Below are 14,278 nucleotides of genomic sequence, written 5' to 3'. Positions count from 1 at the left end.
TTTTTAATGTAACGTATTAGAATAAGAAAAAGATATTAGAATAAAAAGATTGGAATATAAATATGTAACAATTGTTATTAGCAAGCTATATGCCATTATATGACTGATTCTATATACTTTATTCATCTTAAAATGGACAATAAATCAATATGTAACCAGTTCTATATGATCTAATAGAATATTTAATATTTTGTATGCGTATTTATCTATGCGTAATAACCATAACTACTATTAAAGAATTATGAATAATTTTATAATTTTACTTATTTATATGTATATATACGATATGTATATATACTGTATATCAGAATATATATATATATATATATATATATATATATATATATATATATTCTGATCATCATTAAGAAACATAGAAACAGAATTGTATAAAATATAAACAATATAAAAGATTAAAGAATTTTATGAGAACTAAAAATATCAATGTTCCTTCTAACATCGCAGCCATCCCTAACGTACACCGTAACTATCAGCTAGCACTTCTGCGCGGGCACGCCTGTCTATTCTTCTGCTTTTTTTCTTCGTTCTCTCGCCCTTCGCCCTCATCCCTTCGGCTAGCAGTGACCGCAGCATGAGAGTCAAAAGGCAATCGATAGTGGGCGGCCGACACTGACAGCGGCTGCCCTTCTTTCATGCATATGCTGATGTCACCCATACATTTCGCGGGATGTCAGCGGCGGTGGCTATCGCGGTCCATCGGCACACGTCGTGAGATTGAATTTGTTATGTTGATTCGAAAGGAGATCTTTTCGCTTTCTTCGGGTGTGCTAGCCCAAGGATCGATCGTTCGACCAGAGCTTCGGATAAAGTTCCCTTTCTCGAGAAGAGTACTCGGGAAAGCCAAGTATACATATCTCGAAAAATACCGTGAGATAGAGGTCGAATTGCAACAGCAGAGATAACAAAGGAACATTTCAAAGCATTTGATGCTCAGAAAATAATCAGAATCTCATAATTGGAAATTGGAAATTATTCTACTAAAAAAAGGAACGCGATAAGACGATAAAGACGATAAAGGAAAAAAAAATTTTAGATAATCAAATATGATGAACAGAAGAGTTTTAATGATAATAAAAATAAAAACAAATAAAAAATAACCTGTTTGCAATTGCAATATTTTGATTTACGATCTTTTAGAAAGATATAAATCAGGATCAGAAAATATTCTTAAAAATACAATCAATAATTGTTTAAAACATACGCGTAAAAATAGAATAAAGCAAACGAATTGAGATTCAAATAATAAAATTGGATTCTAATTAATAATAATGCATGCGCGATGCATATTAATAATGATTTAATTATCTCGCTCCTTTAAAGCAAGAAATAGTACACTTCGTGCAAGTAATTATGAAATAACAACGCTGCTCAAACGAACGGTGACGAGCGCGGCGGAAGCGTTGCGCAACGCGTTCGATCCGACGACGAATCGAACGGCAAACGTAAAAAGCCGACGGTCGCTCACAATGGGCCGGCGAAGAAGCATTGTCATTCTTGACTTTCGCGGGCTCCGGAGGACTCCCCGGCCGGACTGTCGCGAAGAACAGGTCCGCGCTGAGCGCGAATACGCGCGGCGAATGGACTCAGCCGTATGAATGTGGCTTTTAATTATGTAGTGAATAGAAGCGCGTCTGCCATACAAGTCACACCGTGAGCCAGAGTTTAATATAACGCTCGTAATAATAGCTTTGTAAACGAATGGGAAAAAAAGGATGGAAGCGCGTCTGGAAAATGACGGGAACGTCTGCCAATGCCGCTACCTACTGCAGCTACCGCGCTGCGGCTCTCTTTCTCTCTCTCTCTCTCTCTTTCTCCCTCTCTCCCCCCCCTCTCTTTCTCTCTTGTGCTGCGAAAATGCATAATATAACCCCGCCGTTTCCGCGATGAAAAGCGCCGCTGTTATTTCTGTACTTCCATCCCCGTCAAAGGACCGATTGCACCAATGGTTGCACAGCCGCCGCGCGGTATCCGACATGCGGTGCAACCGCGGCCCTTTGAAGCCGGTTAATTATATTTTCTTTCTCTACATTGCAGCTAGAAATTGTGCAGAGTACTCTGGAAGAAGAGCCTTAATTCCCGTTAGCTCGTTTTCTCTGATCCTCTCGAGCAGTTGTATCTTTGATTGTAAATACATGCGCAATCTTAAAAATGCCAACTAAAAAGCCTGTAATGTGAAAATGAACAACTTGATATAATTAGATCATTTAAATACAAAGAGTAATCTTATTATCTTATTCATCTTATTTTCCTTGTCATATATAACTTGTACGGTTTCTTCTTTCAGAATTCTTTTCATTCTGAAATCTGTAAGACCAGTTAAAATTAACATTAATCATCAAACTTACATGTAAAAATTCGGAATAAATTATAAGAGAAGTGTCTGAATCGGAAACGGATCTTAATCTCAAATCTTAATATACATATTTGCTACGATAATTTTGAATTTTTTACCGTTTGATCATTCGCAATGAAGGTTTAAAGAGAGCGAACAATGTATTGCAAATGAAAAAAATAAATTATGTTGGGACATTAATTGATAGCAATCGACAAATTTTAATTCTTTATTTAACTTAATATAATGTCTCAAATTAAAATTTGCGTAATGACGTAGGATTAGATCTTAGAAGTTTAAAAAATAAACTAACCTTCTCGTTTCCGCGAGAATAAGAGGCACAATGAATTCCCCGAGGGGAGAACGAGAGAATGAGGAGTATCGCTGGAATCATCAAGGCGTATCGTCTATCATCGGGCAAACGAGCATAGTCGAGGACAACGGCACAGCATTGCGCCGAACTAATGTTTCATTAAGAGGAACAGCTGCGCCGTTGTCACTTAATTTATTAAGTAACGCGTTAGCCACTTGTTACGCCGCGAAACGGACGCGCTCGCGAGGTTCCTCGCTCCGATGCCAAAAACATACATTTAACATCGTCACCTAACTTTGTGAATACAATAACACTTCGTGAATAAAAAAAGAACAATAAATAATAATAAATCCAACGCAATCATTCAGAACTCTTTAATTTTAAGGGGCTTTCAGTGATTCATTTCTTAAAGATTCTAAATCAATTAAAATTTTTAGTTTTATAATGTTCTTAACTTTGATAAATGTATGAATCATCGTTTAATAGTGTATTAATTAAAAGTCAGAAAGATTAATACAACAATGCCGAAAGTGCGATTCTAAAATTATTCTTGAATATTGAAAAAAATTATGTAAGAAAAATCAATAGAAATTATCAGAAAACTATTTGTATAAAAATCTGTATATAATAAAAGAACTTCGTCATTTTCGAAAAGAAAAGGATTTCATAAATAATAAATTCCTAGAAGCATGTTAATCACTTTAAGAAATTTTCAAATAATTTAAATTAATTCTAACTAGATTTAACTTAATTAAGTCGGAGCATGGATTATACAATTTAAAATATCCATTCATAATATATATCGCGTTTTCATTTTCGACAGGATCGATGTAAAAATATTTCTTTCATGATATTAAATAATTACCTAGCTTTTTAAAAAGTTATTCTCAAACTGACAGCATAAAGCTCGATCGCAAATCGCAACTCGTTGAGAGAGAGAGAGAGAGAGAGCTCCTTTAGTTTTTATTTACAAGCTTAAAAACTAGATGACATGTATAAAAAATTTTAGTTGCGGTAAAAATGAACAAATGAGATACGCCACGATTAGATCAAGCTCAGTTTTAACGCTGGGACGAAGCAGATTTTATGCGCTATTACGATTCTCCTTCGTTTCTCAGTCTTTTACTCTGCTACTTCGTAGCAGATCCTTGGTACGGACGGCTACGTGGCGACATAAACTCACCCAAGAGCCGCGAGAACCGCGGGAGGAAAGGAAGCTTCCTGGAAACCTTTTGGTGCACGACGACGCACGAGTTTTACAGCCTCGTCGCGCGGTCACAGATGGGAAGGCGCGATATAAAAACTGGGTGCGCGTATTCGTCCCGCAGGAATGCGGTTTACATACGTTCCCCTTATTCACGTTATATTCACGTCTTTTCCTCCCCGGCGAATTTACTCCCTGCTCCCTTACTCTCCATACGAGCGTCTACGTCGCCCTCCACCGCTATATATGTATTCACGCATATGTTCCGTTTCCGGAAGATCCGATTTTCTACAAAACTTACGTGTAAGCTGAATCTGTCAAATATTTCGTTATACTTTACTCCCTTTCGCACGTAATTATTTTACAGTAATCAGATTGTCATCGATACTGTTGCTGTTATTAATTACAATAAATTATACGTCTCATGCGCAAAGCTCTTTTCTCTTAACGGACTTAAGCTAATTATGGACTTATCAGTAATAAGATTTAAAGTAATTCCGATGTTCATGAGTTTCCACGTTGTTATTACTGATTTACGAGCGAATATCGCTAAAATCTTGAGGTTCTAGATGCGAAGCGTGGAACAAGCGTTAAGCGTATTCGGTCATGCTTGCGTGACGTCGCGGATGAAGATATAACCCGGAGTTGGTAAAATGGTAACCTGGTAATGTAGTAACGTAGACCCAACTGACTTTCGTAAGCGGATCACGCACCCTGCTGAGTGCTTTACGGCATCACTTTTTTCCCGCGCGCCGACTTCTTCTTCATCTCCTTCGCCGCGCCGTCCTCGCCGCTACCGCCTTTTTCCCGGCCCTCAGCCTCCGCCTTCTCGCTGAGGATCATTTTTACTTTGTCAGTTCGTATTGGATCTTATCTTGAGTCTTTTAAATGCGACACATAATTCGCAAGCATAATTCTGTTCTACATTGTTCAGAAGTCTTGCGTGTTCTACGTGCAATTTTACAGCAAAGAATATTATATCCGCAAAATATTAGAGAAAATCCGGAACTTTATCCACAATAATGAGATCATAATAATAATTTAGTAATAAGTATTTAGTAATAATAAGAAAAATTTTGTATTAAAATAGTAATTTTTATCGAATGAGTGAATGCAATTTTTTTTTAATTCAGTATATGATATCGATAACTAATATCGATGATGTAAAATATTTATAAATGTAAATCATAACCGACTAGAAAAAGAAATAAATTGTTCATTGTCTTGTCATAAAATGTGTAAAATCTATATTGCAAACGTGACATAGTGTAAAACTTGGATTTCAAATATACCTGGATTTAGGAAAAAGTCATAGTCGAATTCAAAAAAAGAATATGATCTTTGTGTTTGATAATTTTGTCTATGCTATGTAATAAGAATTATATCTTCAATTATATTACTTAACAGAAAATAAAAACAAAAATTTAACCTTAATTACTTTCTATAGTTATTTGACTACAGATAGAAACACTCATGAATATAACTGGATGCTATCATCGGCGAAAGGATAATCACGAAAAAAACCATACGGCAAGTAGAAATGCAGGACAGAAAAAGATGTAAGTGAGAGAGAGAGAGAGAGAGAGAGAGAGAGAGAGAGAGAGAGAGAGAAAGGGAGAAAAAAGATATGGGAACAGGGCAAGACAAAAGGAGGAGGTAGACGTTCACGATATGTAGACACGCGCGCACGCGGCCGAAGTGGGTATGCGGTTCTGCGGCTGGATAGGGAACGAGCCGCGCCATAAAACACGGGGAATCCGGGGCTTTATTTTATTTCATTCAATTCTTCACGGGCGACAACCGCCCCGGGAATATGGAATCAAGTTGTTACGTCGCCTTATGGAGGATGACGAGATCGAGGCGGTGGAGAAGGCCGGCGCGCGATAGTAGATATCGGTAAGTTTCCTCGCTCGGGGGAGGAACGGGGCCGGCACCAGGGAGACACATTCCGCATAACCAAGTGGCGGGCACGCGCTGCGATAAAGTATCGCCCGCTCCCGATACGTATGCGTGCGCGTATTTTATATGTGTCCCCGGTCCGCCGAGCCGAATTCGACATTATTGCGTTACGTATGCCGATCCGCGCGACGACTCTTTTCGTTAAGGCGACTCTAAATTTTGCATCAAAATTCCTTCCTAACCTAACGCATATGTATACGTTTCACTGATCTCCCTCGAAGAAAAAAAAATTGACTTTGGTCTTCATGGTTTTACTAAAAGAATATCTTTGCGATTATTGAAGACATCCGTATGAACAAAGAAAAAGCTATTTATAATGAACGACACTTAAATCCTTAGAAGATATTCACATTTCGTTATCTTTTATATAAATACAAAAGAAAGAAAGTTTATTTGACATTTAAATTTGACATTTAAAATTTATAAATTTTAATTTTTTTATATAATACGATTTTATTAAGGATAATTTTATCATCAAAAAATTTTCTTTTAAGATCATAATACATCATTAAATGACGCGTTTGACGAAGTTCAGAGAAGAAAGCGAATGAGAGATTTTCTTCTCGCTCGTACCAAGACGGTCTCGGCGTTTAGAACGACGCACAGTGAAGAATCGAACCGTATTTGCATCGAATGACTCGTCTATGCGCGAACATAAACGTCCGTATAGGCAGGCAGAAGAGCTCAGTGAGTTACGTTCACCGTTAATTGTGGATCCATTCTACGATTTTTAGAAACGACCAACTCTCGTGCGCTTCCCACCGAGGGGTCACGACTGTCTATCAACGGCAAGTGCGTGCAGTCAACGCGAAATTTACGACCTTGCCATCTACGGGCCACGGAACACCACATTTTTCTTCATCGGTGGATGACGATAGCGCCGACGATGGCTGCGATAGAATGAGCTAGTGACCGATAAAATGTGTGACTCGATTCAGCATAAATGGGCTCAATGAACATGACTTTTTTTTATTAGTCGTTAATAAAAAGATATTCTTAAACAAACTAATAACATATAATTTCATTAAAACATTAATAGAAATAATATTTTTAGAATCCATAGAGACCTTTTGCTTGGAAAAAATTTAAGTATAATTTATTATTTATATAATTATTACATCATCGATTATTATATTAAATACGTAAAATTAATAATAAATTAATTAAGAATAATGATCCGAAATTCATTTTAGGTATTCTTGTCAATTGGAGTACTCTTTTCAATTGGAATACTTTGATTAGAAAAAAAAATCAATTAAAATATTAACATTGTACAATAAAATTTTTTATTGTTAACATAAAAGTTTTTCTCGCGAAATGTTTCTAATGTTTACAATATAATGTTAAAGTCTTTTATTACTTCTATCACTTCTTTTCACTTCTATCATGTCTTTTATTACTTCTACAGTTAAACAACTTTTTTCGATTGTAGCACGTGCTCATACAATATTCGACTGCCTTTGAGCCGCCACTTGGACAAATTGCGTCGTTTGACTTTTAACCGTGCTTCCCACGCCCCATATTGTTGTCAAACCATCGTAAAATCGTCTCAAAATCCGCCTAAAAGCAAAGATTGTCGCCGCAAAGAAATATCCATGATAATTTTATAGAAATATACGACACTAGCAGATATTTTTTAGCTAAATATTCTCTCTCATAATTTCTTTATTTAATTTATTAATCCATTAAAAACTATTTAATTTTTATAACGCTTGCATACTTAGTATCGAATAATATGACTATAATATATGATATCATAAAATTTACTAACAAACATTAGAAAATGCAGGTATAGCGGCATAACGATTGATAAATCGTTAAAAGTTTATAAAAAATGTTGCGTAATTATTATAAGCTATCAAATAAATCTGGCTAGTCTACGATGCGCTATAAAACTTGCTAGAATTAGTTGGTTAATGTCGACTGTTGGCTACGCCATAAAATCCTATATAGGCGAGTGACTGCGAAATAACAAGATCCGACGTAGCCGGCGGACTTTGTGATTTCACGGAAGTCAGACGATTAGAACGTCTTTGCCGGACGTAGATAGAAATCTTACGGTCGCATCCAGACCGGACCATCTGGTCCGGATCGTCACGCCCAGAGTAACAGGAAAAAGAGCAGTTTCGAGATATATTAAACGGGAGAATACATTGGCAAACAATAAATTATTCACAATGGACCGTGTGACACGACGCTCGACAATTTTGCATCTCTGCAATACGAAATTGTCCCAATTTTGCAATTATATAATACCTAAAACAAAATTCATGAAATCTTCTTGTTCTAATCTTGTTATAAAATAATGACCAATCGAATTGATTTATAATTAATAATATTGCTCATAAATAATTCCTGTTATCAATTACAAATTTTTTTAAGTTTACAACTTGGTATTTTATAATTATATGAATGAAATATTGATATGCAATTTTAAATTTTATCTTAAATTTTAAAAAAAATCTAGAAAATTAAACTTCTAGGCTTCAATTACCAATAAAATAGAGGGAAAAAAAAAGAAAGAAAGAAACGTTCTTTTTAAAACTTTAAATATAAAAAATACTTAAGATTAATTCAAACATAATTACTCAAGATTATTTCTTTTCATTGGCGAAATAAGCAGTAGCTCAATCATGATGGAAACTAGACGATAAATAAGCGCGATGACATAATGGTAATTTATTATTTGTCAAACGGTTCACGAGGATCCAATTCAAACGTACGATTACGCGGTCCGAGTTCATGGGACGTGACTCACTAGGAGTTTTTCTTAAATAAGACGTTTAGTTTTCCCCCCCCGCATAAAATGTGGATGTAACCCAGTACGCCTACAAGCCGCCACAGAGTTCTTCCATAAAGGATCCCTGCACGCCCATCAATGCCGATCGCTCACCGGCATTGTGGTGAATACACGAGCGCGACCGTTGTCCAGCATTGTCCGAATTCGTATATACAGAAGCCGTTCGAGTCTCGTTACGTGTCGCACGCCTATTTTCACCGACAGCGAACGCGTGTCGCGAACAAAATGCGGAACGGAGGCGGAAACTTCAGTGCAGCTGCCACTCGCTCATTTCCGAACGTCTTCGCGATCGACTATTTAGAAAATAAAATTATTACGTTAACTTTTCGGCTCGCAATCGCAAACATGTAACCAAATACTTCTGATGAATTATTACGACTTTTCAAAATAATAAAAACAACCGACAAAAATATTTTCAATTAATATCGGATATCTAAAGAGGTCTAGATCTAATCTACTAACAAGGTATCGATTTGCATCTTGAAGTAAGCGAGCCATCGACCTCGTCTTTAATCGGATTGCGTGCCCTGAACGCATCATCCGCGGTAGCTATCTGCACCGTCATTGAACCCTCCGATCAATCTGGTCAAACCAGGAGTCGTGGTCGATTGCCTGCTACCGAAGCTAAGATGAATCGGGCGAGCCATTAGATACTACGATCTCGACAATCGCTTGAGGCGTATCGAGGGATGAATTACATCCTTGTGATTCGTGATTCGTTCTTGTTTAGTTTACCCATAATTTCTTACTAAAAATCGAATTTTTTTAAAAGAGAAAAGAATCACTTTATTTGTACTTTATTTGTAATTACTAGTCTTTATAGAAGAGATTGACATTATGTAAGAATTCATATAAATTAAAGTTATTTAAGCAAATATTTTTTTAAATAATAGAATTTACATTTCAAGCCATTCGATGATTCTTTTACCCTCGTTCGCGTGTCTTTTGTATTGTCCGCATATTTGTCTTTATTTACTTAAATTATCATGCTTAATTATCAGATTTAATATCTGGCGCCTTCAAAGTAAGTTATAGGAAACTTTTGAAAAACCGAAACAGGCGGGGTTACGAATCGTATGAGATCATTTTACGTGTAGTTCCTTGATTTGTTGGACCTTCTGGCAAGAATCTGATGCGTTTCGAAAGAGCATATGATAATGTTTCTTGGATATGCATGGGAGCAGAGGATATTTCTCGGATCCTGTGGGAATTTCACGTAAAACGGAAAGAGAAAAAGAAAAGAAGCATTCGTGGGCGTGAGGAAGTGTCGGAAATCGGGAAACACCGGATTCTACGATAGCAATATCACATCTGTCCAGTGACATCTAGCAACATGTGCGTTCAGCCGTTACAACCAATGTAAGACAACGTCAAGCCCGTCACATGCCCGTTACACCTATTTCATATTATAATAAACCTGTGTTTATATCACGAAAAATTAGAGCGCAAAGCAAAAAAATATTTATTAAATTGTCGATCAGTTATGTTTGAAAAATATTCTTTTATTTTATATTTCTTCATTTCATATATCAAGATATGATTTACAACAAAAACAAAAAAAAATGAAACACTTATTGTTTTCTATTTGTATAGTTTTTTTCTTATAGTATAGTTTTATAGTTTTCTTCATGTACATAAAAATGTATTACTTTACCCTTTATTTATTTTATCATTAGTTTTAAGACCGATTAATATTTAATTTTTATGCTTTTTGTATTAAAAATATATTCTAAATAAAAAGGATATAAAAAAATTAAAAACATTAATAAATATTTTGTCTAAAATAAATTTCGATAATCTTTGTTTGATAAATAACAATTTATTCCTGCAGTTTTATTATCTATCTTATTTATGATGTCGCTCAAATAATGCCGTTAAAACTTCTAAATAATTTTAATTTCTAAATATATTGTACAATTATTTTAATATAATTATTCACAAGCATTGATATCTTTATTAGAATTATTGATATCTTATTAGAAGTAACATCTAATATATATATAAATTAATCAAAACCCGAAATATTTGAGCAATATGTCATTGGAATTTACGTCTAAAATGAAAATATTGCGTGCATTATCGCTGCAAGGAGCAGCCGAAGTCGCGGAATCGAATCTATTTAAGATTTCACAAAAGCGACAGTCCTCGTCCCAAAGTGAACACGCCAGCATACCGGCGACACGGTGTTTGGGATCAATAGGCCATTTATTTCTGTGCTCCCTTTTTTTCGACTACCTTTTCTTCGGCTCGTGCGGCGGAGCCTGCACTCATTCGGTTAAGTTTAAAAAAAGCACCCGCCCGTTTTCTCAACCGTGTCTCGCGAAGATGCATTTATTTTGGAGCACGAGGGTACATAAACTCGACTGTTTGTATCATTCATGCCTCAAATTATCAGCTATTTCAATATAGAAAGATTACTCCATATATATCGCGAGCTTTTAATCATGAGTAAACAATAATAATATTTTACATGGCAAGCATGTTCATATGTATGTTCAGAATATATAAGAATAAATTTTTAATAATTTTAAGATAAATACATTCAATAAATGAGTTCATAATGAACTTACATGCGAAAAAAATCGCATTTTTGAATAATCGTTTAATATCGCAAAAACAAAAGAAATAAAAAAAATCATCATTAATTATTAAAAAAAAAATATTTTTAATATATTTAATGTAATAATGAAGTCCAACAAAAAACACAAATAAACAGGCTATATTTTTCTAGTTCTGCTTCTAAACTAGCTAAACGAATTAAACAATGCGATAAATAATAGTTAAATAAATATTATTTCAGCGATATGATGGTGACTACAATAAAATGTCTCTGCCGTTTATTTAATTGCTCTTCCAGAGACAATCGCCGCTCGAAATTTCGGAATGACAAACTATTCTAGGAAGATGCCGACGTACAGCAAAGTCTCGAATACGAGATTATCTTTTATGATGCCGTTTCCAGACCCTCGAAAAAGTTCTGTGAAGCATAAAGATGAGATCTCGAAGAAGCCCTCTGCTCAACCTGGAGTTAGATACTCTGGTTATTAAGAGTTGCGGAACGAGAATTACGATGCATGGAGTCGCGGCTTCGTCTTTAAACATGATAAAGCTCGCGCCATACGGGCTATATTTTATCGGAAGATTATCATGTATAGTATTTACATGAATTTTGTGATCGCCCGAGCCTGATTACAGAGTATCGAAAAAGCGCAATCGGATATCGCGCAAGTGCTACATTGTACATTGATCGGCCGTCATTATGACTAGCTGCTTACTCAGATGATGAAGTCGCTTATTATCATCATTAGGCACCGTAAATCGATTGAGAAAACCATTAAAAGGAGAAAGGTTCGTATGGAAAATTACTCAAAGAAGAAATACATTTAGTACTACAACTAGCATCGTAAAATATATAAAAATTTTTGTCGATAAATGTTTCATTTTGATTACAATTACGAAGATATTCATGAACTAATAAAAATAATTTTTTGAAAATAGATTTTATTTTATCAAGATGTTTATCATTTTTCTGTATAAAAATTATAAAATAGTATAAAATTATATTAACAATATTAATTTTTATTTTAAATAAAATTAAAAAATGAACATCAAAAAAAGATTCCCGGTAAATCATTTTAAATGAGATCTTTTTTGTATTCAAACTTGTTCCCTACAGATTTTTAAATAAATTTTTAGAAACATTAATCTATATAAATAGCATGTGAGCATAGTGTTATACGAATATATTAATAAGCATATTATTTGGTATCTTATACATCGATACTAACTTAATATTATATATTTATATTTAATAGTATTAAAATACTAGCCTAACATTTTATAGAGTAAAATTGCAAAAAATAGTGACAACAAGAGAAAAGTATTGTCGAAAGATCTCGGGAAGTAAAAGCTCGCATCAAGATTAGGAGCGTTCTCGTGTATCCTTCAGTTCGAATCACACAGACGACTCTGTTAGATCCCATGGGCTCGCTCTTCTTTTACTTCTCCCAAATAAAGCGACAGCTAATCGATAACAAGTTACTTCCTGATATTTCGCCACTTTATGTGCGTCAAATACGAGATTCGTCAAGAAGCGTCTATATAGTTTCTAGCGGATTTCACATTAGAATAATAAATGATAACAACTAAAGAAAATTATACGCTGTTTTTTAAAAATCTCGAAAATCTCAAAATTCGCGATTAACGACAATCGATATATAAAACTTAATTTAGCTATCATTTTCAAGATATATATTCGTATGTGTATTTATACCGTAGTTAGAAGCGTTATGATTATTGACAGAGTCGTTAACAGTTATGATGTAGATGATATGAACGACTGCGCTTTTTATGTCGAAGCGCGACTCAAGAAGTCGCCAATAAGAGGAGACACCCGACACCAAATTGAGAAACGCGATACGGCGATGCGTGGCGCGCGAAGGTATGCTGGTAGGAAAGTGTGGTGGAAACAATTTCTGATGACACACGGCGACGGGCGGCGGTGCGGCGGCAGTCATACGGGTGCCTAGCTTTCATTTAACTGGAACGAAACTATTCTCACGAGGTCGACAAACCTTTGTCACGATGACGCCTCAGGACCAATTCACGAGCATCGCGCGCATGCGGGATTGTCGTCGAAAGTGCCGGATTTTTACGGGTCAAAGGGTGCCGTAGCGCCGGAGCGCCTTCGTTCCAATTGAATGCTCGTCATCTTCAGAGCAAGCGCGATAAACGCGATGGACGGGAAGATATGCTGCTTTATGATCCAGCCAGTTACGGCTGATGTTAGCGCCTATGCCTAAGTAGCGATAATCTATGTCCACGCAGACTTTCTATATACCTAATATAATATGCAAATGCTGCATAATTAATAGATTTTTATCTTCTGTCAAATAGTTGCATATAAAATACGATAGGTTGTATATTGAACATTTTTAAATTTTCAATAAGATAAGATATTTCTTGAAAAATTCAATTTCTCATTTTTCAAAATAAAGAGAAATCATTTTCCTCATCATAAACCTTACATTTTAATTAAATAAAAATTTGTTCAATATACTCGGCTTGTTTTATATGTAATCATCAATAAAATAGTTAAAAAACTTAATATATAATTATTGCCTTCATATTCAAGTCATTTTTTTTTGATATATCAAAATCACTCTTGTAGCAAAAAAATTATAATATTTTTTAATATTTTTTTAATAAGATTTTACTTAACTTAATTTTAAATATAACTAATAATTATAATTATAATTATAATTATAATTATAATTATAACTAATTATTATTATAACTAATTATAATTATAACTAATTATAAAATTATAATTATAACTAATAATTATAATTATTGATAATCATTTTAAATATAAACTTAAAGAACAGAGGATGTAGAAATAATAGTCAGGTAGAATATAGATTTATCAACGCAAAACTTTCTCGAGGAATAACAGTTTGGGTGGTCTATAATTGGTTAGGTCCGTTTGCATGTTAGTAAGCAGCCGACTTAAGGCCTTTGTCTGCCAATTTAATCCTAAATTGAGTAACCGTTTAATCGCACAATGTCCGTTAGCAATCCATTACTCTCATATGATAATGAGCGATACGCGAAATGAAGTTTAAGATTCGTCGGCTTATCAAAGCGGAA

At 34.8% G+C, this 14,278-nt stretch overlaps 1 protein-coding gene across 1 annotated transcript; it reads left to right on the top strand.

Annotated features, from left to right (window-relative positions):
* Positions 1-5,331: 5,331 nt before the first annotated feature.
* LOC148934952 (uncharacterized) lies at positions 5,332-7,035 on the top strand. Its single transcript, XM_089083304.1, has 3 exons — positions 5,332-5,746; positions 6,324-6,449; positions 6,522-7,035. Exons 1-3 carry the CDS (start codon positions 5,575-5,577, stop codon positions 6,731-6,733), a joined length of 510 nt encoding a protein of 169 aa, XP_088939430.1. The 5' UTR covers positions 5,332-5,574; the 3' UTR covers positions 6,734-7,035.
* The last annotated feature ends 7,243 nt before the right edge of the window (positions 7,036-14,278 follow it).

This window comes from Pogonomyrmex barbatus, unplaced genomic scaffold (assembly GCF_055798465.1).
Source record: "Pogonomyrmex barbatus isolate J1 unplaced genomic scaffold, ASM5579846v1 scaffold7, whole genome shotgun sequence".
Classification (NCBI taxonomy): domain Eukaryota; kingdom Metazoa; phylum Arthropoda; class Insecta; order Hymenoptera; family Formicidae; genus Pogonomyrmex; species Pogonomyrmex barbatus.
The sequence above is the reverse complement of the archived record's forward strand: the minus strand, read 5'-3'. Positions and strand labels throughout refer to the sequence as shown.